At 38.3% G+C, this 14,699-nt stretch overlaps 1 protein-coding gene across 15 annotated transcripts in view; it reads right to left on the reverse strand.

Moving 5' to 3' along the window:
- ADGRG6 (adhesion G protein-coupled receptor G6) overlaps positions 1-14,699 on the reverse strand; it is a 140,158-nt gene that overhangs the window by 58,788 nt on the left and 66,671 nt on the right. For all 15 annotated transcript variants that reach the window (XM_021087195.1, XM_021087180.1, XM_021087227.1 and 12 more), the window contains 3 exons: positions 13,957-14,298; positions 10,472-11,095; positions 1,147-1,215 (listed from right to left, as the gene is read on the reverse strand). In XM_021087195.1, coding sequence (XP_020942854.1) covers positions 1,147-1,215; positions 10,472-11,095; positions 13,957-14,298 — 1,035 coding nt within the window. The remainder of the gene's footprint in view (positions 1-1,146; positions 1,216-10,471; positions 11,096-13,956; positions 14,299-14,699) is intronic.

Consider the following 14,699-nt stretch of genomic DNA (forward strand, 5'->3'; position numbering starts at 1 on the left):
TTTAGGTCATAGGGGCGGAAAAGGCTGGTATCTACTCCTTTGACCCGAGGAATCAGCCCTATAGATATCTCAGATTAAAGAAAAAATAAAATAAAACTTAAAAAATAACTCTTCACACCTTGACTAAGCAAAATTAAGGTGTTCTTTTTTTTTCTACTTGATATAATTATTTTAAATTACACTGAGTTCATGGAAAGAAACTACTTGATGATTTTATTTTCATGGTGTCAAGAGATAATGTCTCAGAAAGGAAACGAAGATAATAATGAGGTACATCCTTCCTCCCTGACTACTCTACTCCTACACTGGAACTGCAGAAGACAGCCTAGGTTTCTATTCATTTAGTCTCACTTTTAACCCCTGTCACTTTCATGCTCTGATCTTCTTAGTAAGAGATCCAGCTTTACAAAAGGCATGGTCATGATTCTTAATGTGGCACATAGAACATGCTACTTCCAAAAAGAAGCATATAATAGAATAAATGGATGAAAATGGGCCATGGGTAATTAGAAGGCGCAATGATAAAATTAAAGCAAAATATTTATATTATTATTTTCAACTTTATGCAACTCTATAGATTATTGAGCATGCAACTATTCAGAATACGAAAAATAATGAGCATACTGGCCATAGTATAGTCATTAGGCATTATAATAGTTAATAAAATTACATTCACTTTAGTTTAGTATAACTATTTTATCTTAATATTTAAGTTACATTGTACATCATAAATTGCCTCATGGCCTTGTCTTAAACTTAGTTAAATATGCAACTTAGTTTTTCTCTTGTTTTTTAAACATGAATATTTTTTTCAAAATATTGTATGGCTATATTTATACTGGACATGTGCAGTATTCTTGAGGAGAAATAGAGGGGAAAAAATGAAGTCAACCCTTGCTAATAGCATATAATCATTCACATTTAAAAATTCAGTGCTTTATGGAAATGTGGTCATGCAGTGTGTGAATGCATTCTTTCTCCACACTGTGCACCCACACAAATAAAACACATCCATGAATTCCTCTGTTTTGCTGGTTGCTGGCTTCCCCAGTGAAAATTAAGATGAAATTCAAAACAATGACAACTACATTTTCCAAAATACCAAGTAGGAAACAGAGACTTCAGAGGACAATGTTGACTCCCTACCTTGGCAGAGGGTCCCCAGATCTGCACAGCTGGCTAGTTCTGCTGCCGGGAGCGGGATCAGGTAGGAACCTTGATCAATACAGAGGGATTACACAGATTTGACTTATGACTTAATGATATTACCCAAGGGGGAAAAAAAAATCATGAATCATTTGGTTAATGGAACAGGAGCAGCCCAGTAATGTTCCAAGATTGAGAAAGTCTCTTAAGATCTTTGTGTCTTAATTTCCACAAATGCAAAGTTAAGCTATGAAATTCCTCTCAAAACCTTTAACTCGATTCATTGGCCCCATCTACACATGAAAGGAAAAGAAGTGACAGTGCCCCTTAAAGTGTGCATTAAAAATTCTGAGCCCTTTCACATAATAAATTATAAGGCTTTGGTGGAAATTCATACAAATGAAATAATGAGAACATCAAAGATAAGTTTCAAAAGTGAACTTGAATGTTACTAATACTCATAAAATGCATGTTTTCAGCTCACAGGCCCCAGCACATGCTAGCTGCAATTCCAGAAATGTTTCCGTGACTTCAAATTGGTCTCTGTGTTTTTTTATTTCAAGCTCTGACTGACTCATCCTCAGCAGGAAACAAGTTTTTAGCTGATTTTCCAGCAGGAGTAGTGGATTCTCGCTGTTGCACTAAATCTCCCTCTGGCTACTAACAGACTCTTAACCACTGGTTGAGGCTGAGGAAGATGGGATAAATTAATCACAAAGCTTATTGTACAATAAATAAAGACAGAAAAAAATACAAATATATATATACATATATACTCACATACATATATACATATATTTCACTTTTAAAGAACATTTCTATAATAGTGACTACATTCTAATGGTTAAACATTTTCCAGACTTTCCTATGGGGATGGTACATGAAGGCAGAACAGGTACATAAGCCAACAAAAGATGTCTGATTAGGTTAACTGTATGCACAAGGAGAAAGCACCCCAATAATTTCACAGCATCTCAGGAATCATGGTTTCCTGTTCTTGATTGCTCAGGCATCTGGCCCAAGGAAGGAATCATGTTATCTCAGAAAGACCCAACCCTTCAGCCTCCAGTAGGTCTGTGAAGTTAACCGGCAAGAAGCTCTCATCACAGACCTTTATATGTTCATTCCGTAACCATTCACGCACAGCTTACAGTGTGCGAGACTCGGAGGCTAGAAGAATGCTTTAAGGCAATGTCTCCGAGTTCCTGTTGTGGCGCAGCGGAAATGAATCTGACTAGGAACCTTGAGGTTGTGGGTTCAATTCCTGGCCTTGCTCAATGGGTTAAGTATCTGGCATTGCTATGAGCTGTGGTGTAGGTTGCAGACGTGGCTCGGATCCCGCGTTGCTGTGGTGTCGGCTGGCAGCTATAGCTCTGATTGGATCCCTAGCCTGGGAACCTCCATATGCCACAGGTGTGGCCCTTAAAAAAAAAAAAAAAAAAAAAAAGACAATGTGTCTTCTCTCAGAGAGGCATGAATGAGAGATGGCTTCACAGCTCTCTGAGTGATATGGATGCCCAGTGATTCAAAGGAGGATGTTTCCAGAAGCTTGTTGACAAGGGCGAACAGGAAATCCATTACAAAGATGAACTGAGAAGTGGAGGGGTCACTACACTGATCCAGAAGAGACCAGAGAGAGTTATTAATCGCAAAGAGAATTACTGAAACATATACCAAGAAGGTAGTGAAACCATCTGGGAACCACAGTGGCACGGCATTACTGGAGTAGGGCATTTGTAGAAAATTGGTAAGAGTGATCAGATATATAGGTAATGGACAGCCTGTGGAGGACCTTATAAGGTGTAAACACCATGAGCACCAAGCCTTGTGTTTTTCTTCCAATGGTGTAGCCCACACACAGTAGGTGGGTCCTCAAACTCTGCCAAATACACTACTGAATGCATCATGAATTACTGTGAACATTTTGAACTCTTTTGTAAAGGAAATGGGAATAAAATGAAAGGGAACTTGAGGAGAAATTAGATTTAAATTTGAAACCAATCACTTTTGAGACACCAAGCTAACTAAAAAGAGGATACATAAGAAGCGTGGATAATGTTAGTAATTCAGGCTTAATATCGTGAGTACAGTGAGGGAGGACAGAAAGTGATGGCTACCAGACAAGTGAAGATGGAATACACAGGATTTATTTAGTGACTAATTGGTACAGAGAAAATAGAAAGAAAGGGATGAATAGAAAAAAAATTTTCTGGTTTCCAACCTGAGAAATTAGTACATAATGATTTCATAAAAGGAGATAGGGAATACTCAAAGAAAAGCAGTCTTAGGTGGGGTAGGCTAACCACTAAGTCCAGTAAGAAGAACTGAGGCACCTGTGACATCTGGTACATGGGTAGGTGTACATGTTTTTGTAAGAGCTTTAGCCAGGAAGTACTCCACAGAAGATATAGATGTGGAGTTCCCGTTGTGGCTCAGTGGTTAATGAATCCGACTAGGAACCATGAGGTTGTGAATTCGATCCCTGCCCTTGCTCAGTGGGTTAAGGATCCAGCGTTGACGTGCGCTGTGGTGTAGGGTGCAGATGCAGCTCAGATCCCGCGTTGCTGTGGCTCTGGTGTAGGCTGGTGTTTACAGCTCCGATTCGACCCCTAGCCTGGGAACCTCCATGTGCTTTGGGAGTGGCCCAAGAAATGGCAAAAAGACAAAAAAAAAAAAAAAAAAGAAGAAGAAGATATAGATGTTATCTGGGATCACCTGAGCCAGAATGTAGATTTGATGGACTCATAGACATTCCCATATTTAAGTACCAGATTTAAAAAGAGAGAGAGTGCTATAGGTTTGAGAAGGCAAAAACAGCTATCGTAGAAGATGGTCTTACAGAATTCAAATGAACAAAGTTTCATAGGGGGTGTGGCCATATCAAGTATACAGAAAGGTCCAGAATGATAAAGACTGAGAGAACCCTTCACTTCGCAATGGAATTTTGGTAACAGCTCAATGGAAACTCCCTTCAGTAGCGTGGGAATGATGAACTCTAGATTTCCAGGGTTTAAAAGTGAATGCAAAAGAGGAAGCTTGGCTACGAAAGGAAGTAGAGATAGGGAGGGAGGGTTACAGATTGAAAACCTAGTCAAGTGCCCTGTGGAGAAAGAGCTCCTGAGGAGGCAGAAATTGATCCTGAACGTTTTCTGCCCATCATTCCTCCCCATCACACTTAACTTGGGCCTTCTTCTTGCACAACCTCACTTCTCCTTTAGGCAGTTCTATTTCAGTAAGGAACTTCTGAAAACTAAAAAGCCTTTAAAACGCAAAATGACTGAGGAAATCTCAGCCACTATAACATGCCAGAGAGGGGACCCTGGGGCTGAGTTCCTGTGCTTCTCTAATTACACACAATGTTGGCAGACAAAGGCTCCTAAGGCCACTCTGGCACTGCTACAATATCTCTGGAAGACGAAGGGAGATAAGGGGACAGCACTGTGGGAAAGATGTTTATAGGCTAACTACATTTCCACTGCAGTATATCAGAAAGCTGAGAGGTGGAAATAAGGAAAGAAAATCCGAAGAGTTAGGATTTAGAGTAAGATATTTAACAATTTTCTTTAATATTTCATTAGTTTCATTGCATAGTAGCGAGTCTAAACTTCATGATGAGACATCCTTGTCATGGAAAATTGTTAACATTCACTTCTCAGTATTTCAATTATTATCAACTGTTCCTTCCTGAGTACTTTGAGTTTAGCAAATTGACATTGCTTTATGAATACTTTATAAATGCTATTTTATGATAATTCAGTATAGCAACAGAAATTAAATTTGAAGTGTGTTTCAGTGAAAATGATGTGAATACAAGCGACAAATTTAATGAGAAAGGACCAGAATAGCAATCAGTGTGAAGTCTTACATTACAAATATGCCAAATTACACAAATACATAAAATATTTAAAATGTGCACAAACTTTTTATGTGTACTCAGTTCTGTTTTCAGCTTTTCTTCATAGAAAAGTCTTTCTCCCAATAAATTTTTCTAGAGGGACAGATTTACAAACCAGGAGATTGTTAAGAAAAAAGACACAATTCTTTCTCCTGGCTAATGATATATTTATCACCAAGGAATTGTTTTCAGAATGTGGCCTATGTATATTCACTGATTTTCGTGGATACCACAAGGAGTTTAAAGGTGTTTACTTAGTATTAACTGCAACACTTAAAGTCAAATTTTCTTGAAAAAATATGATTGCTAGAAATGGGCAGTTGGTAAAATCTGTTAATCTTTCCTTTCTTTGGTTCTTTCAAATCTTGCTACTGAAAAGAATCAATATTTACCCAAGTTATACTAAAAAAAAAAATCCTGACATGTAGCCAAAATTCATGTCACATCCTACTTCATGACAATCCAAATAAGTTGATAGCACTAAATCCTCTTGTGAGTTGCATTAATGGGGCAAAAGTAATTAATTCCTTTCAATTCCCTCTTTGCCGCTGTTACTACATTGAATTTAAATTTTTTTCATAAATACATTTAAAATAAAGTTAATTTTGGAAGTCATTTATGTTCACAAAGAGCATGGGCATCTTCGAAGAATTCTTTGTAAAGATAAAGTGATTTTATCTTCAATACTCAAAAAAAATTCGGTGATCTAAAAATGTTACACTCAATCATTTGTTAGGAATGAAAGAAAGGATCCAATAGTGACTCAGAGTTTTATGGCTGTGAGGGGCAGAACTGTAATAATAATCAAAAATGAAAGAGGAGAAATCCAAGATGAAGCCTTGGTAATTAAGTGCAAAATTTCAGAGATGAAAACAAAAGTCTGCACAAGTCCAAAAATCTCTAGAAAAGAATAACGTCAGAGTACTTGTGAATTATGTCTTATCGCTACAGCCACGGTGGTTAATAAATGGAAGTGATTAATAAATGCTTGTTAAATAAATGTAATTTGTTTGAACTTAGGCTATTCATTGAGTTATACAGTACCACTCCTCAGGAAAGAGCAGTCATCAGTAAAATAAATAAAACTGGTACAGAAGGCACTGTCTGTTCCTTATGAAAACTGATGGACATTAGCCAGTACCTAAAACTTGACTATAATGCAGCCAAATACTTGCATTTATAATTAAAAGAGTCTATTAGGGAAACTATCTATACATGGAAGTTACAAAACTCAGTGCTATTTAACAAAACTGGCCTAGGAAAAAGAATGATGATATAAAATAAAGGATTCCTGCTAAATAAAGCATTTTTTTCTGAAAAGGACCGACAAGATTAACCATATTGAAAAAAAGAACCTGCTGAAAATTTCTTAATTGGGTATAGTCCCTAATTATGCTTAGAATAGCATAGGAAAATAAAAAGTCCATTTATTAAATTATTAACACATGTATTAATTATGTGTTGATTTTATTAAGGCTAGGAAATTTAATATTTGAAACAAATGACAGGATGCTTTGATGTTAAATGCAGTCAGTTCTGCTCTACTATCCTATTTTCATATTAAAATTTACTTAGCAGTAGACCTTTGGAAAAGCTATTCATTTGCTGTCACGAGTTGATTCTGGAACAAAAACTCATATTTAACAGACACTGTCAGGCCAATGGAATGTTAGGCATGAAATTCAATGTTCCCATTGGCTACTGTACTGATCATTAGTTTGGGGAAATTACCATTACCATAACCAGCAAGCCACAGTGTTCCGGAAAAAAGAAAAGGTTAAAATGTTAATAGAGCATACTTTTTTTCATTTATTCAAGTTTTGCTTAGATATAATCTCTGTTACAGGTATTTCCTGTCAGTTAATAAGTGACTTGGGTTCTTCAACTCCCAATGCTTATGATTAAGCAGCAGGAAACTCCCTCTCCCGTTATTACTCCTGAAACACAGTTCAGGATATCTGAATGTACGGAACGGGGGTGCTGAGTGTCACTGTGGAATGTTAAGACGATGACTATAAAAGTTAAAGGAACTCAAACACTAACTCTGTAAGCTCGTACTCCTTTGATTGCAATCGTTTTGAAAACTTACTGATGACTAAATTCCATGAGATCATGTATTTGATGCTTTCCAGTAATCCCAAGGCTTGGTAAAGGAGTCTTAAAGACGGTGTTAAAGAAAGTATGAGGACTTCCAGATATAAACCCTGGGCAAGGGGACAGGAGACGTGCATTTTAGCCCACCAACTGCCTCAGCCACTTATCTTTTCTGAGCTTTGGTTTCCTGCCCTGTGTAAAGTGAAGGGCAGGGCCTAAACTGGAATTACCAAACAGAAGTGCCTGCTGGGGCTAGAAGTCAATCGAAAGGGGACAGTATGTGGGAGAGAGGGTAAAGGCTAAGGGGACGTGGAAAGCCCCTGCAAAGAGGGTGGTCACCATTTAGCGCTAGCTGTGTTGCTCATGCAGAAATACTAGCCTAGTGTTTGCTTTTTGTTATCAGAGAATCCCAAAATTTATTTTTATGTGAAATCTAACTTTTTAACCTTGGAAATCAATCATTATTTAAAAGCACTGTGTGGGAGTTCCCATCGTGGCTCAGCAGAAACAAATCTAACATCCATGAAGACGCAGGTTCGATTCCTAGCCTCGCTCAGTGGGTTAAGGATCCAGCGTTGCCGTGAGCTGTAGTGTAGGTTGCAGAGGCGGTTCGGATCTGGTGTTGCTGCTGTGGCTGTGGTATAGGCCAGTGGCTACAGCTCCGATTCGACCCCTAGCCTGGGAACCTCCATATGCCATCGGTGCAGCCCTCTTTAAAATAAAATAAAAGCACTGTGTGGAACAAATGAAAGTAAATGAAAACGAATAAATGTTGCCACTGTCTAAGGGCTAAATTAGCCCATGAGTGACTGGTCTATTATCTCTGGCCCAGGAGATCTAACAGGTCTTTTCCAGTGTTGTCCAAAGGGTATGCTTCAGAAACCTAGACTCTTTGATTCTTTGGTCTAGTTTCAGGGGTTGGCGATTTTCTCTCAAAGGGCCAGAAAGTAAATATTTTAGGATGTTGGGCCATGTCATCACTCACAAGCAGTCAACTCTGCCCTTGTAGTACAGAGGCAGCCGCAGATGATACAAAACCTCAGTGGCAGAGCTGTGTTCCAACAAAATTTAATTTACAAAACATCCTAGTTTGCCAAGCCCAGGTCTAAAGGAATTCTTAAAAGAAGTTTAGAAATTCTTGTATTCTATAGTCCTCACATTTTATACTCAGGTATCAAAGAAGCACTGCAGAAAAGAAACCTCGTTAATTTGATGTAAAACAAATACCATGCTAACACCTGGGAAAGCTGGTGTTCTGGCTGGAGTCCTTTCTGGCCAGAAGAGACGGCTCCTGGACCTTTGTACTCCCCATCTGGGCAAGAGCGGCTAGCCTACTCTAGTAAAACAGCTTGTCTTCTAGACCTGCTTACTCTAAAAGACAAGCTAAGAGAAACAGTTCTAAAAGTGAATTTTCTGGCTTCAGTTCCTGCCTCAGCCACTTATTAATTAAATGATCCTGAATAAGTTACTTAAATCTCTTTGCATCTGAAAAATGAGTAAAACAAAACTCACATCACAGGATCTACATTGTAGGAAATAAGTTATCATGTGTAAAGCACTTAAAACAGTACCTAGTACATAATATGTGTTCAATTTAAGTATAATTTAAGTATTGAGCAATTACTAATATGTCTGGCCAAAGTCTTTTTTTTTTTTTTCTTTTGGTCATCATAGTCCTCAAACACTGACCCATAGAAAGGAAAATATTAAATAGTCCCTATTGTGACTTTTTAAATAATGGTCAAGAATATGATGAAAACAGGTCCCTAGACTAAAGAGAATCACCCTGCATTGGGAAGTGCACCACGGTTTTCTTGCTTCTTCTTCACCATCCTACATCAAACACACACACACTTGATTTTCTCCCTGAGTAGATGACTTCTCAAGAGAGAAGTCCATTTTCTAGAGCTAATCTCAGAATAAGAGGATTGTGAGGAAACCATTAACTCTTACAATGATCCAAAGTCTCCTTCTGGAACAGACTTGTGGTTATACCCTCTTTCCAACAACCCACAAAGAAATACCTCTCAAATGACATCACATTACAGCCTCCCACTATCTGCAGGAGCACCGTGGACCACACAGAGAGATGGGTGGCCCAGCCAGAGGGGTAGGTGATAGGAGTTCCCCAGGCTGGAAGGACAAACACAGGTCAGGGAAACAGGGCAGGTAGCCTCAGGTGTTCACACTGGGTCCTCTTTTGTTGAAAGTATTGGGAATAAAGTTTTGATGGAATTCCTCCCAAAGTCACATACAAATGACTTTTGAGTACTAGGCCCCTTCTTTCCCTCCTTTATTGCGAGTTATCTCTGTGACTAAAAATAAATGCAGTATCAACAGCTTAGTCTTAAGTTATATGACATTCAAAATTGATAATGGATTTTTATACTTAAATCAATTCTGTAGCAAAATAAGGAATTCCAAAATTGATTGATGTACACAGAGAATATGTTAGAGAAGTCCATTTTAATGTAATTCCTGTAACGGAACAATTATATCTCATTTAAAGTCTCTCAAGGAGCAACCAAAAAGAAATGAGTATTTGAAACAAACAACAAAAAAATGCTCATTCTCAAACAAATGGAGAAAAGAGGATTAAAGAAAAAATTGATAATTCTTTTTTCTTTTTTTTTTTTTTTTTTGTCTTTTTGCTATTTCTTGGGCTGCTCCTGCGGCATATGGAGGTTCCCAGGCTAGGGGTCCAATCGGAGCTGTAGCCTCTGGCCTACGCCACAGCCACAGCAACGCGGGATCCGAGCCGCGTCTGCAACCTACACCACAGCTCATGGCAACGCCGGATCGTTAACCCACTGAGCAAGGGCAGGGACCGAACCTGCAACCTCATGGTTCCTAGTCGGATTCGTTAACCACTGTGCCAAGATGGGAACTCCTTGATGATTCTTGATTATTAAAATTTTCCACAAAACGGACAGTGTTGATATTTAATATTGGCTAAGTAAATACCATTCTTTTAGGTGGTGGCTGTTTAGTAGTATAATGGAAATTTCATCCAGGATGAAAAATATGAGGTTTTTTTTGTATCATCTTTGCGATTAAAAACAGTCAGTTTTCTTTTCATTTCTTTTGTTTCAGTCCTGAAGTTAACTTTTCTATTTGAGACACAATAATTATAACTGCTGTTTATGTTAGGGGTAAACTGTGTGATATGTTATGACACAAGAAAAACTTAAAAATGGTAGGGCCGAAAGCTTTGACTGAATATATATATGGCTTATGATGTGTATACACATACATGTGTGTCTATATAATTTCTTGTTGACAAACATATTCATAGAATAATGAAGAAAAAAAAAAGTGCCTATGCCACAGACTTACCACAGCTTAGGTTGCTTTCAGCTTTCAGGGCTAGTGTTGGGATGTTCCAGAAGTCATTTTGCCAGTCCACCACATTCCCCTTCACGTTGCAGCTGAGGTTGGAGAGGGTTTTGGAATTCATGGTAAAATTCCAAAGTCGAAAGTTATAAATGTCCCCTTTTAGAGAGGCAATTTCATTTTGATTGGAGCCCAACAACAATTTCCCATTCCCAGGAATGACTTTACTAACGGTAGAATCACATGAAACTTCTTCATAGTTTCTTTTGAAATTTACACCAATAGAGCCCAAAGAATTATTCCAAACAAAGCAGAGCTGCTCAAAGTTTTCTGTAAAAATGTCATCCTTATCTTTCACAGGTAGCACGCTGTTTAGTGAGCATTTTGAGCCCGAAATATATAGAAAGTAGCCACTCTTGGTCTTTCCAAAACTGAGCAATTGTGAGAAGGATGCATCTGAGTAGGAGAAAGCGGTCCATTCGTTGTCTTCCTTGCCAATTTTGTTTGCTTCAAAGCAGAGTGTGAAAGCTCTGAGCTCTGGAATAGAGACACTTTTTGCAACAGATACCTGGTAAGCATCTAGCGTCTGGGGTAAAATGACCTTTTGATTCCTTAAGGACACGGCAACTAGGACAAAACATAGTAATAGATAAACCACGTTAAACTGCAGACATGCACTAATGATATGCAAAACGTCTGATACACCCAAATCCTCCACAACTCTCTACTAAGTGGCCTCTGCCCACACTTTGCCCCACTGCTCCCTTCTTTCTCTGTCCACCATGCTCTACCATCAACCCTTTACCTTATACATAATAGCAACATCATTAAGAAACCCCACCCATTTGAAGTCAAATCACAATTGGCTCCACACCTAACCTTCGAGTTATAGCAGTCAAGGTGCCAAGTTTTTCTTTTCTTTTTTTTAATCCCTGAACTGAGAAAAAAAAAAAATTAAGGAAACTACTGGTTTCAGGAAAGTTCTGATCATATGATATGATTTTCAAAACTACGTTTCTTTTTGGGAATCCTTTTCGTGGTAAGGAACCCAACTAGTATCCTTGAGGATGCAGGTTTGATCTCTGGCCTGGCTCAGTAGGTTAAGGATCCGCCATTGCCATGAGCTGTGGTGTAGATCGCAGACGCTGACCGGATCCCACGTTGCTGTGGCTGTGGCATAGGCTGGCAGCTGCAGCTTCAATTTGACCCCTAGCCTGGGAACTTCCATATGCCACAGGTGTGGCCCTAAAAAGCAAAACAAACAAACAACAAAGAAAACAAACTATTTCTTTTCAAATAATTTCTAAACGTAAGAGGTAATAATTCTATTTTTCAGTGACAGTAGTCTTTCACTCTTCCCAAATGTTCCTATGCCACCCTCTCCCTTCAGACACCCTTATCCTACTTCTCTTCCCCATCACCAGGCTATTTTAGGATCAAAGGAAAAGAAGAGTCCACTGAGGAGAGGGAGTCTAGCTTTTGTGGGATAAGGAGCAACAGTTAAAGGCCACACAATGGACCTCCCTGCCCACCTCTTCAACACAGTGCCTTTCGACCTTGGGCATGTCACTCTATCTTAGTCCCCTTGTCTGTAAAATCAAAGGGAAAGGCATCTGTATAGCTGATACATAGCTGTTAGTGATTACTAATATAGATTACTATAATTACGTGCATGATGAAATCGAAATGCATTAGCCTAGTCCTTCGGTGACATATGTGAAATTATTAAATACAATGAATCTAGTTCTGTGCTAATATAATAGATTTTATAAACATTATGTATTGATTTGAGAGACAACTAGCTCTCCCCAAAAACACTGTTTAATACTGCCTTCATATGAATGTTAGTTTGAATATATTTTCATATACACCAAGGTATAGGTCTATGATAACATCATTTTGCTATAATTATTCTAGTCAAAAATCCATGATGGAATTTAATAGAATCACAATTTTTAGTCTATTTCTTAAACATAAAGGAATGTACAGGTCTACTGACCCAAAAGGATAGTTATACAATATGAACCCAGTATTCCATATGCATTGTTAAAATAAAAAGGCTAGAAGGAAATACATCCTTCAACATTTTATTCATAGTTATGGCTGGGTGGTATACACATAGGTAATTCTTTTTTTTTTTTTTTTTTTGCTTTTTAGGGCCGCACCTCCAGCATATGGAAGTTCTCAGGCTAAGGGTCAAATCAGAGCTGTAGCCACCGGCCTACACCACAGCCATAGTGGGATCGGAGCCCTGTCTGCGACATACACCACAGCTCATGGCAATGCCAGATCCCCAACCCACTGAACAAGGCCAGGGATCAAACCTGAGTTCTCATGGATCCTAGTTGGGGTCGTTACTGCTGAGCCACAATGGGAACTCTGATGTATAGGTAATTCTAATTTATTTCTTTTTATTTTCACATTTCCTATAATATTTTATAATCTTAAAACATAATTTGAAAAATGAAAGCATGTGTGTTTCAATTAACTACATATACATCTAAGGTCAATCACAAACAGTAAATAACTGCCACCAGAAACAATTTTATTTATTTATTTTTTTAGGGCATGTGGAAGTTTCCAGGATAGGAGTCAAATCTGAGCCACATATGTGACCGACACCAGTAATGCCAGATCCTTAACCCACTGAGTGAGGTCAGGGACCAAACCCACATCCTCATGGACACCAGTCAGATTTTTAACCCACTGAGCCATGCATGACAGGAACTCCCAGAAACACAATTTTTGATAATAAGGGCCAGTGATTTCTACAGTGGTGCCTTCCTTTTTTGTTTCTCTTTTATGATATACAACACCTACCTTAGTAGTTCAGGAAGGAAAAAAAATTACAACTAAATTTCATAGTCTTGAAGCTTGAGTTTTCCGTGAGCAAAGACAGGTTTTGGAGACAATGAGATTATTTAACACTATGATATGCCAGAACCTGGGAAATATGTTTGATAAAAACATATTTCTTTCCTTCAATGAGCCATTTTCAAGGAGCTTTCTTCAGGCTATGTTGTTCATTAATTTCAGTTATACAAAGCTCTTTTTAAATTTTAATTTATATGCTTATTTCCTATATTTCTCTCTTAGCATAGTTCCTTAAAAGGGCAACATCTTAAAAGTCTATAAAATTATTTCTAAATCAGGATGTTTTAAATGTTTGATGGAGAGATGTCAGAATTACAGATTTTAATTATAAACTGTGGAATATCTACAGGATCTTTTAAGCAGCCTTTAAATACTCTGCATATAGACAATATGAAAGAACTCAGCTCTACTGTAACCAGAGTTTAGATCTGGTAACTAACTATACATTGCTAATGAGAACGCTCAGGGAATATTAACAGATTCTTGCCCTTAAAGTCTAATCCTAATCATTCACATTCACATAAAAGAGCATAACTCTGTCTTCTGGTCCTTGTGTTTACTGCAGAACATGCTAAATGAAAGCATAAGGTTGGCACCGCCTTTGGTTTACATACCTCTGATGTAGCTGGCATTGAAACCTTTCTTCTGGATGCTAAAGTCACTTGAAAAGGACACATGCATCTCATTCGCACTTGAGTTAAATGATAGGCCTTTGGCAGTTGCTCCACAAAATTTAGTCTGGCTCTCTCCATTATCAAGGGATAATGAGTCATAAATGCAATTGGGAGCTTCTTCGATGTCGAAGTCATTAAACGTTATCTGAATGATATAGCCAGTGGGGGCTCGGAGGGTCCACATGCAAGCCTGGCTGTTAGGGTAGTCGTTAGGGTAGCACGGAGAAGTAAAGGTCCCAGAAGGGTTGGAGAGGACAAGCCTGCAGTTGGCACATCCCCACACTGTTGGCCAGACAAAAGAGAGACAGAGAGAAGGGCTGGGATCAGAGGCGTGCAATAAACCAAGAATACCACACACTGCGGACATTCGAACAGTAAACATTTTAAAACACCAAAACTTAATCATCAATATTAAAAGGAAAATGAAACCATCTCAAAGAGGGAAAAAAAAAAAAAAAACCTCAATAAAGCAACAAAAAGAAAAGAGAAATACAAAATTTTAGAGCAATGATTTCTACCTGGGGGGAGGGTCATAGTCACTGAGAATCTGATAAAAGTTAGACCTCTCTCCAGTAAAATGTACCAGAGCCACTGCATGTGGCATACAATTTCAGAGAGTACATGAGGCCTTAGGAGGCAACGTTGGATTTCACTAAGGTTCACCGACTCAGATTAAGAATCTC

The sequence above is a fragment of the Sus scrofa genome, chromosome 1 (genome assembly GCF_000003025.6).
Source record: "Sus scrofa isolate TJ Tabasco breed Duroc chromosome 1, Sscrofa11.1, whole genome shotgun sequence".
In the NCBI taxonomy this organism is placed as follows: domain Eukaryota; kingdom Metazoa; phylum Chordata; class Mammalia; order Artiodactyla; family Suidae; genus Sus; species Sus scrofa.